The sequence below is a fragment of the Heterocephalus glaber genome, unplaced genomic scaffold (assembly GCF_053883595.1).
Source record: "Heterocephalus glaber isolate CG9 unplaced genomic scaffold, H.glaber_assembly_v1.0 deba00001760, whole genome shotgun sequence".
Lineage (NCBI taxonomy): Eukaryota > Metazoa > Chordata > Mammalia > Rodentia > Bathyergidae > Heterocephalus > Heterocephalus glaber.
The window spans coordinates 2710073-2720910 of NW_028258457.1; the positions used below are offsets into that span (position 1 = coordinate 2710073).

Consider the following 10838-nt stretch of genomic DNA (forward strand, 5'->3'; position numbering starts at 1 on the left):
TGTCTGAGTCCCAGCGAGCGCCAGCAGAGGGAGCTGGGGACCCACGGGTGGGCGTGGTTGGAGGAGCGCCTGGTGGTCTCTGCACACCCGGACTGCCTCTCTGGTTAACCATAGGACTTCCACACTGATGGCGGATTCTCTTATTGCTCAAGCATGTTTGTGTTTGCTTGTTTGTTTTGGTTTTTTGTGGGGGACGTAGCCACAGGAGGTGTTGGTGCAGCAAAGGGATAGGAGTGAAAGGAAGACCTCAATTGCAAGATTGGGGCTCTGAGTCAGAGAGGAGAACCCATAGAGATAACCCCTTTTCATCTACAGTGGGGGAGCCTCCACTTTCATCTAGAGTGAGGGTCCTGGGCAGCCCAGAGCACAGGGAAGGGGGGCCTACAGCTTCTCCTGGGTTCTTAGTCCTTTGCCTGCTTTGCCCCAGGAATGCCCCATCCCTATGTTTGTTCCTCTCAGGGGACATTCAAGCAGAGACTGTTGGGGTTCGTGGTGCACGCTTCACCCCTTCATTGGATGACAGGCTGGACTCCACAGACCATCTACCTCCCAGCCCCAGAATAGTTGACCATGTGCAGGCCCTTCCCAATGCCGGGTCGGCCTTTGAGAGCTGCTGTTAATATTTCACCAGGGGCAGATCTTTTGGATTCAGGCCAAGGCTCGCTGAGCTCACCTAGTTCACTGTCTACAGCCAGAGTAGATGGTCAGGACAAAAGACATTGAAGGCCTTTATCCAAGACAAGGCAAGGTCATATCTCTGTCAGGCACAGAATTGAGCCCAAGTTCCAGTCAGTGGTGTATGCCCTCTTCCCACTGCCCTGGCACATGGCCATGATGCTATCAGGCATTTTTCTGCTCTCTGCTTTTATTGATCTCAGTCCCTATCACTGAAATGCCATTTCTCTGGTTTCAGTCAAGAGAATTCATATCCTTCCTTTAAAGCTCAGAGAAAAATTTCTTCCTTCTCAATTTGCCATAATTCCCAGCAAATATTTCTTCTCATTCCTTCATATTGTGTGGTGGCTGCTGGCTCATGCAGCTGGGGCTGGATATGATTTATCTCTGTATCCCTAGGGCCTGAAACAGTCCCTAATGGAATGGAATGGACTCTAACTCTTATTTCTCTGAGGTCAATGTCATATTTAGTGAACCAAACTAAAGACAGCTAAAGAGTACACTTATTGGAAGAGCTCATTCGGTGTTGCAAAGCAACAATGTCTAAAACATTTTCAGAAGAGAGACAGAGTCATCGGTGAGAGACGGCCACACGTGTGACTCAGAGCTTGAAGTTGACCTGTAGTTGGCCACTCTGGACCAGCAGCTGAGGGTGCACAGGGAAAAGGACCTCTGCCCCCACAGCTGCTCCTGTTGGGTGCTGTAGACAAGAGATGACACCTGAAAAAGATCACCCAACTCAGTCCCAACAGTTGATACATTTGTAATCTAGAGCCTTAATTCCTCTTGGGTATCCTCTCAAATCAGCTCTATAGTGCTAGGCTGCTAAATCCTCAATGAAATATGAAAGAAATGTTATGTCAATAGGGCATAGGTGGAAGTCCCAGAACAGTGTCTCATCTGGTCAGCCCCACGTTTGGGGCTGAGAGTCCACAGTGTGCCAAAGGGACCATATGGAGACCAGGGATGGCACCACCAGGTTCCAGGCACCCAAGAGAACTTTGTAAGATTGAGGCAATTATTTCTGGTGACTGTACCCACTAAGATTCAGTCTAGGTCTGAACTGTCCAGCCTGGAGTCATTGAAAATCCTGGCATCTCCCAGGCATAGATGACTTCCATAAAGGGAGATATAAGGAAGGTCCAGTTCCTCTTGTTGTTTTTGGTCCCGGGGATCGAACTCAGGTCCTTGCGGTTGGGCAGCAGGTGGCGAAACCACTGAGCTAAATCCCCGGCCTAAAGGTCCAGTTCCTTAGCAATACCCAATAGTGTCTACGACCTGCTAGCCATCACGTTCTCATTATTACTTTCAGTTTACATATGAGGAAAGTGAACTTCAAAGGTTAGATGGATTATCTGAGGACACAACACACAAGTAATGGATATGGAACTGGAAAATTCAGAGATTTTTCTGGAAATGATGAAAAATAACGATAAATCCAAAGAGCTCAGAAAATCCCTAGAAGGCCAAATTCTAAGGAGCGTACACACACAGAGACATACTCAGCTCTACACACATCCTGGTCAAATGAGTGAAAAGCACAGATAAAGAGAAAAGTCAGGGTTGTGTCCTGAAAAAACAGGTACAAAATGATATAATCTATGAAAAATTTCTTAACAATTGGATTGATCACTAAGCAAATTTCCGTAACCCTGAACTCACTTCTCCTCTGTGCTGCACTATATTCTTCAGTTGAGTTTTTGGCACTGCTGGGGATAGAACCCGGTGTACGCTAGGCAAGTGATGCTCTCCTGAGCTCCACTCCCAGCTCTTTGCATTTAAATTTTGAAGGGACAGGGTTGGGGCTGCAACTCTGTGGTAGAGAACTTGCCAAACATATGTGAAGGCCTATGTTTGATCTCAAGGACTGAAAAATGAATAAATAAGTTTTAAAGTAATAAACAAATGCATGGGGAATGACTTTGACCGTGAACTCTGAGAGAAAATTTGTAATAACTGCTAAGTTGTCCTAACTGCAGCTTTATCTCAAACAGAGTACAGTGTATTTACAAATGAATGTTTTTAAAAAGACTAGAAGGGAAAAGACACAAGTGATCTCCAAACTGATTCTGAGGAAGATACCGACCCACTGACTTAGAGGAGGATGAAATTCAAGGAGAAAACTTGGGGCAAAATACCGTCCCCAAATACCTGTGTCATCTCCTCAGTACTCGAATTGATGATAACATATATAGAGCTCTTGGGGCCCTTGATGAGTTAGGAAGGAAAGACATGACAGTTCAGGTGGGAGTGGTTATTTCCTGTTATAGGATAGGTGTATCTTCAGTACAATCCGAGGGTTGTGAGCTGTTTAGAGTAGAATGTGCTGCGGCCATGGCTGAAGGTAGACACTGCGGGTCAGAGGTGACACAGGATCTTTCACCAGTGGAAGAAAAATCTCTGCGCATGCCCAGGAAACCAGGTGAGTCAAGAATCTTGGGGCAGGAGTGGTTTTACCCACTAGATGCGCTGGGTCCAGTGTCTCTTCATTGACTTGACCACAAAACGGGAGGAGGAAGCTTCAAGTGTTTATAATCCCTATGTTATGATACCCGTAATCGCTTATTCCTGTGACCACTCTCTGACCTAGAACTCCAGAGATGAGTGGCTCTGCCTCGTTCTTGACTAGAATGAAACCCTAGAACCCTTGACTATCCTAACACTTTTCTGACTACGTATGTACTGACCCCTGCTCTTTCCCCTAGCATGAAAGTCTTGACTATCCCAGCATTTTTCTGAGAGAGAGAGAGTGTCTGTGTGTGTGTGTGTGTGTGTGTGTGTGTGTGTTGACCACTGATCTATTCCCACAGCTCAGCAGGACCCACACCTGCCTCATGCTGAGCCTTGGAAAATGTCCTGCCTGGCAATGACCCTGATCCTGCATGTGTTGGTTCTCATCCTTGGAGTGGTTCTGGTCAAAGGTGAGATGATGAAGCCTGTGGGAAAAAGTGATGGGAAAGAAACAGGTCCTCAGTCTGCAGTCACTGGAGTTGGGATAGAGATGGAATGATACGGTATGGCTGGACTCTTTCAGAAGGAAATTGTTCTGGTCATCCTAGCCTGGAGGATGGGAAATGAACTGAGGAGTGGTCTAAATGTCTACAGCATGTCAATTTTCTCTCCCTATACCAGTCTTGCTCTTTCATTACTATATGACAGATGAACTAAAGCAAATGGACACCGAATGTGAGTGTTAGTTGAAATACTATGCTGCTTACCCACAGGCTACACCCCCTCAGATCTTGAGTATTTGACCAATTTTGAATCATGGGTCAGTTAGTTTTGCAGGAACTGGTGCATGATGAACATAAATGAGATACCATATGGGGAGAAATGTTTCACCAACTGGAGGATCTGTGAGCAGGGAATGGTAAGGAAACCAGAGGGAAGGTTAGGTGGTAGGGAGTAAAACTGTGTATACTCACCCTTGCTCTATTCTCTGGAATGGGAGGTATTGATTATCTCAGCCTTCTTTTGAGAATGTGTATACTGACCTCCACCCCATTCCCCACAGCAATATTGGAGGGTGTTGTCTGTTTCAGCACTGTTGACAGTGGCTGTATTTGTAGCAGATGAGTCTGTGACAGGCATTTTATGTAACACCCCATTCATAGCTGAAGTTAGTATACATTTTGAGGCACCCTGCGGCATGCTTCTTCTACTAGTGTCCACTCACGGAATGGACACACAGAAAGCTAACATGTTCCTTTGCAAAATGTCAAAGATGTATTAGGTGGATCAAGTTCAAATCATTTCACTCAATTCACAAACCAGTGTAGGTCAGAGTTGACCTGCTTCCCTCATCTGCAGAATCCTCCTGTGAGCCCTGCACAGAGGACTGGTTGGCATTTGAGGGTTCCAGTTACAAGTTCTCTACACACAGAGACTGCTGGAGTGTAGCTAAGGATCGCTGTGCTGATGAGGCAGCTCATCTGGTCATCATCAAAAGCCAAGAAGAACAGGTAGGGTGAGATGCCTTGGGAATTCTTCTTAATCATTGCAAATCATATTCCAGTTCACTGTAGAATCCACTGTAGGTTCTTTATTCTGTCCTTCATGCTACACATTCATTGTCTTAGCACGTATAGCCAGTCACCATTCACTTCCATCCAGGTTCTGAGCATGTAGGGATTTCTGTCTGGAACTCCCTTCCTTCCTTCCTTCCTTCCTTCCTTCCTTCCTTCCTTCCTTCCTTCCTTCCTGCATGTGGAAAACTCCTACTCCTTCCTTACAATCAAGATTAAACCCTTTCCCCTGGTGTCCTTCCCCACTCTCACAGTACACTTGTCTAGACTGTTTACAGATTATGCTGCATCACCCCACACAGAAGGAATCTCCCAGGCCAAAGGCTGGGTGTGACTCACCTTTGAATCTGTAGTGACTGGAACCAGGCTAGACACCCAGTGGGACTACACGTAGGTGGTGGGATCCAGTTGACTCACAGAAATCTTTCAATGGGGTACTGTCCAAATGCCCCACCCTCCCGTAAATATCCTTCAGTAATACTCCTCATTCCTTTTTATCTTACACTCAACAAGGCAACACAGTGTGGTCTTTTTCCTTCACTGATCCCGGGAGGCAGTTGCCATTGTTATCTCTATTTTACAGGCAAGAGGCCTGAGCATCTCAGGTGTCTATATAATTTAACCGTAAATACCTTCACACAAATGGCTGTCAAGCCAGAGCTTTCAGCCAGTGTACTCAACTGCTACAATGGACAATGTCCCTTGCCCATGGAGCTCACGGTGTCTTAGTCCCTGCTAGGAGACCATCTCAATCCCCAGTCCCACTATAGCCTCATATATTTACTGACTCAGTATGCCTTCTCCTCAGGCAGAATTTCTTCAGTTTAAGTAAAGAGAATGAGGAATACTGGACTGGCCTCAGGAGACAGTATTCGAAAGGCCCATACATGTGGCAAGATGGCTCTGCCCCCACCTTCACGTGAGTCTTTCTTTAAGGATTCAGAACTCTGAGCTCCACTCATTTCCCCTTCTAGAGTTTGGAGGTTTTCTAGTTGGTGTTTTTTCAACTACCTCAAAGGTCTAATTGTGACATAAACCAAACTGTCACTTCTGTTGTCATTTATTTTATATTGTTAGTTTGTAAATGTGTGTGTGCAAATGTCCATCTGAACTTTTGATGATACATTAAACAATAACTTCTCTATTATTGGAACTCACGATATCTTTAATATGTTAAAGAGAATTGTGAACCTTCAGGAGCAAAATAGACAATGCCAAACTTAGTGAGATCCAGGCTGTTCTGGACATATGAGGTGTGACTGATGAATATGGTGACTGATTAAATTTTTTAAATTGTATTACAGTAAAAGACATGTTGCCATTGATCCCCTCACAATACTCCTCCTCACTTTGGAGGAATTTATCACATTATTCTTGTTACTATCTGAAGCAGTTCTCCCTTTGCTGTTGCTGTATTATCTTCCAAGAACATGTTTCCTTAATTAATTGCAATGTGCATGCTGAGTTTTGGACAGACAGGTGTGCTCTCTCATGGAAACCATCCTGTCCCTAGCATGGATTAATTAACTCCATTCATTATCCTGTGTCTATTTAGATTTTTTTGTAATTGTCTTTGTTATGGTTTTCCTTTGCTTACATTTTTATTACTCTTCAGACTGGCTGAGGGGAGAGAGAGAGAACATCTATTCTTCTCTATCTACAGTAACCAGTATAGAGCTTAGTCTATAGCATATGCTCCTCAAACTGTTTAAGAGCAGAAAAATGAAAGTTGTACTGTCTGTAAATATTTTGGTTGTCACAACTGAGTGTGCTATTTGCCTTTAGCTGATAAGAGACAGGGATGTTATTCAGTATTTTAGTGTGCACAGGACAGCTTTCCCAGCAGGTGTCAGTAGTTCTAAGAGGTAGAAACTTTAGTATAATATACAGCATGGAGTTTTTCTTGGACATCTCCAATGTCTGAGAGGTGGGTGGGAAGATCCTTATGTGGGACCTTGGCAGTGAGAGCCCCCGCTGGAAAGGGCTTCATGTGCTTTTTCCCTGTTTTGTTATTACAGGACTTGACTGACACATGTATGTGTTTTCACAGTAACTGGAAACAAGGCGATACTTATCTCCATGACTACATGTACATGGTCCAGAATTTGGCTGCTGGTCCACTGGCGTTTGTATGAAGAACTGGAACTGTGAAAAGCTGCAGGTCTGCTGAGACTTTTCTCCCTTTGGACCCAGGCTTGTTAAAGTTCATCTTGATGTCTATTCTCATAAACAACTCCCCAACTTCTCTCAAGAGAAGAAGATTTCCCCTGAGCAGCAGTCCTCTTGCTGTGTCTTTGTCCTCCCTTTCTTCCACTCTTAAATTCTGCTGACATCATGTAAGATAACGCTGGAGTGAAACAATGGACCCATACAGCTTGTAGAACGTTTTTTTCTAGAATTAGGGTTGAACAGAGGACCTTGCAAATGCCAGGCACGTGCTCTACCACTGAGCTACATCCCCAGCCACTTTTAAATTTTATTTTGAAACAGGATCTTGCTAAGGTGTCCAGGTTGGCCTTGGAGTTCTTCTGCTTCAGTCTCTCAAATAGCTGAAATTACAAATGTGCATCACTACACCAGGCTTATAATACTTCTTACAGAAAAAAATCTAGCTTGTCCAGAAAGAGAACAACATAAATATGGGAGTATGTGGGATTACTATGGAATAAAATTGCCTTAAAATACATAAGTGAATTAATACACAGTTCTTATCTGGATTCTTATAAAAAAAAACATACTTGAGGAAATCACAATATTTGAGTATACATTGGGTATCAGGACATTTTAAGGCCTTTATTAATTTTAGATATGTTAATATCAGGGTAGTTCTATATAAAAATGAAGTTATGCTGCGTTTCAAAATTCTGGTCTGGCGTTGAGAAGCTAGGAAAAACCAGAAAGACCAACAGGCAAATAGAAAGAGTCACAACTTACTGAAATAAAACCCTATGAGTAGCAAAGTCTTGGAAAACCAGTGCCAGGGAAGGAAAATATTCACTGTAATTGCAAAATTGCTGGAAGCTCAGTGTGGACAAGTTTGAGAGTTGAAAATTCCAGGAAACCCAGTCATCCTGGGGGAGCCCACGCTTTTTTGTGTTTTACCACCAGGAGGCCTCTCAGACTTTCACAGTAAAACTGGAAAAGCAGACCCTTCGTGCTTCTGGCAGGGAGGAGATAAAGAACCACTTGGAAATATTTCAGACCCTTCTGCCCTTCCTGGTAAAGTTTGCTGTCAGCAGAAACTACTTAACTGGAACCTAACCTGCTTGGGTTTTATCAGAGTTTGAAGGGAAATATCAAATTCCAGACAGCTTCAGTTATCTTGTCCCACCTAATGGGGAGGTATGTGCGTGTCACGGAAAACTGAATAATATATGTGTTAGACAGAATCCAGAAGTACAAGATCATTAAGACTGAGATCTAATCATAGGACTAGAGAGTGATCCCTCTACCCTCATACTTTACCATCATATTACCGAAGGTTTATTTAAAGCAGTTCCTTTTACCTAGTACATCAGGTCTGGTTACGAAAAAAATTATAAGCCATAATAAAAGGCAAAAAACTCAGTTTAAGGAAACAGAGCAACCATTAAAAGCAGAATTAAATACAGCAGGCATGTTGAATTCGGGACTTCTAACAATTCATATGCTAAAAGTTCTAGTAAATTAGACAGCATGCAAAAACAGATGGAAACTGTAATCAGAAAGTTGGAAATACAGCAAAGAACCCAGAAAGAATGCTAGAGATGAAAAGCTATATAATAGAAATAAAGAATGCTTTTTATCAAGTAAGCGATTAAAGCAAACTTGTTTCTGGTTTTTGTTTTGTTTTGTTTTATTTGGTACCAGGGATCGAACTCGGGTCCTTGTGCTTGTGCAGCAGGCAGCGAAACCACTGAGCTAAATCCCCAGCCCTAAAGCAAATTTGTTAAATGGGACTCATATTCAGATTATGAGATCCAGAACTGTTTGCTGCATGATTTATCTCCTCAGTCATTTTCTAGAGGACTTTGAGAAGCCAGAGGAATATGCAGGTGCAGATCAAAGACCCACTTCTCCAATGTTGTGGAAAGGGACTTTCCGTCACGAGGGAGAGCCCTGTACTCCCCTACATCTCTTAGAACCCATGGAGAATGACCTCCCAAGGTATCCATGTTGGACTGTTTTTGTTTTTCTTAGTGGAGGGGGTCTTTGATCCAGGATCTCAGTATGTAGCCTAGTCTGGATTTGAACTCGTGATCCTCCTGCCTCAGCATCCCAAGTGCTGGGATTACAAGTGTGTGCCATGATACCTGGCTGAAGAATGCTTTAATGGGATTATTAGTAGACTGGACATGATGGAGGAAGCAATCTCTGAGGTTGAAGATAAATAGAACAAAACTCTGAAAACCCCCAGAATATCTAAAAACCGTGGCACAAATAGAAAAGGTATAATATGTGCATATTGTGGATACTAAAAGAAGAAAAAGAGAAAAGAACAGAAGACATACTTGAAATAATAAAGACTGCAAATTTCTCAAAATTAATGTCAGACACCGAGAACACCAAACAGGCTAAATGTCCCCAAAATGGTATCTAGGTATATTCTTTTCTCTCTTTTTTGGGGTTTCTTTTTAGTAGTATATGTTTGTGGTACCCATTAATTATATTCATCTTAGGGGATTGGTACATACACATATCATAGAATTATCATTTTCCATAGTTTAGGTATTGTGAGTTGTGCTGCTGTAAATATGGATGTGTATATATCACTTCTAGGAAGATACCCAGAAGACAAATAGCTGGGTCAAATGGAATTTCTATTTTTAGTTTTTTGAGGAAACTCCACAGATTTCCATAGTTTTTGCACTATTTTACTTTCCTACCAACAATGTGGAAGGATTCCTTTTCCCCCACAATCTCACCAGCATTTGTTGCTTTTTGAGTCCTTGATAATAGCCATTCTCACTGGTTTAAGATGGAATCTCAGTGTTGTTTTGCATTTCCTTAATGCCCAAAGATGCGGAAAATTTTTACTGTATTTATTGGCATTTGTACTTCTTCTTTGGAGAAATATATATTCACTACAATTGTCCACTTTTGATTGGATCTTTTATTTTGGAGATATAATTTTTGAGTTCCTTATGTATTCTAGATATTAGTTCACTGAGAAATAGTTGACAAAATTTTTTCCATTCTGTATGTTGTCTCTTCATTTGTTGTTCTTTCCTTTGCTATGCAGACAGTTTTTAAAACTTGATATAATCCCATTTGTTGATTATTGGTATTATATCTTCTGCAAATGAGGTTCTGTTCAGGAAGTCCTTGTCTATGTCTTCAAGAGTTTTACCAAACTATAGAAAATCGAGTGTAAAGAAAAATATCCCCAAAGAAGCATCAGGGGTCCTTATGCAGAGAGGAGCAAAGATAAGAATTACATGCAATCTTTGCAGAAACCATGCAAGAAAGAATGGATTCAAATATTTAAAGAATTAAGGGGGGGAGAAAAAAACTACCAACTTATAATTCTGTACCCTGTGAAGTCATCCTTCACATTAAAATTAACCGAAGCATCAGAAAAGAAACAATTAAGAAATTAAAGCAAGGGCCTGGGATTTAGCTCAGTGTTTCCGGTGCCTGCCTCGCAAGCACAAGGTCCCAAGTTCGATCAACAGTACCAAACAAACAAACAAAAAATTAAAGCAGACATCAGTGAAATTGAAAATAGGAAATCAGTTGAGAAAATCAATGAAACCAGAAGTTGGATTTTTAAAATAGATTTTAAAAAGGTAGGTCTCCACTAGGCTTACAAAGAAAAATAGAAAGTGGGCATAAATAACTGACATCAGAAATAAAATGGGGGGATGCTGAGGATTTAGCTCAGTGGTTCCACCACCTGACTTTCAGGTACAGGGTCCCAAGTTCGATCCCTGGTACCAAAAAAAAAAAAAAAGAAATGAAATGGGGGACATCATTACAGGCCCCATGAGTATTAAAATGATCATGAAGAAATAATATGAACAAATCTATTCCCACAAATTCGATAACTTAGACAAGATGCACCAATTCCTCAAGAGACACAATCTGACAAAATTTACATGAGAAAGAAATAGACATTCCAAATAGGTCAATATCTGTCAAGTAAACTGAGTCAATAAT

The 10838-nt window shown here is 42.1% G+C and overlaps 1 protein-coding gene and 1 non-coding gene across 2 annotated transcripts; one reads left to right on the forward strand and one right to left on the reverse strand.

Annotated features, from left to right (window-relative positions):
* Positions 1-3009: 3009 nt before the first annotated feature.
* Positions 3010-7961, forward strand: LOC147821169 (C-type lectin domain family 4 member G-like). Its single transcript, XM_087201415.1, has 3 exons — positions 3010-3097; positions 4486-4637; positions 7809-7961. The coding sequence occupies exons 1-3, from the start codon at positions 3010-3012 to the stop codon at positions 7959-7961; spliced, it is 393 nt and encodes a 130-aa protein (XP_087057541.1).
* Positions 7962-8663: 702 nt separating this feature from the next.
* On the reverse strand, positions 8664-8859 carry LOC147821170 (small nucleolar RNA SNORA73 family). Its single transcript, XR_015447567.1, has one exon. It is a non-coding gene; the product is annotated as a small nucleolar RNA SNORA73 family (small nucleolar RNA).
* Positions 8860-10838: the final 1979 nt, after the last annotated feature.

Coding starts and splice junctions, on each gene's coding strand:
- LOC147821169 (XM_087201415.1), top strand. CDS start 3,010: ATGGCTGAAGGTAGACACTGCGGGTCAGAGGTGACACAGGATCTTTCA. Junction 3,098..4,485: donor GCGCATGCCCAGGAAACCAG/GTGAGTCAAGAA, acceptor CCTCATCTGCAG/AATCCTCCTGTGAGCCCTGC. Junction 4,638..7,808: donor TCAAAAGCCAAGAAGAACAG/GTAGGGTGAGAT, acceptor TTTTACCACCAG/GAGGCCTCTCAGACTTTCAC.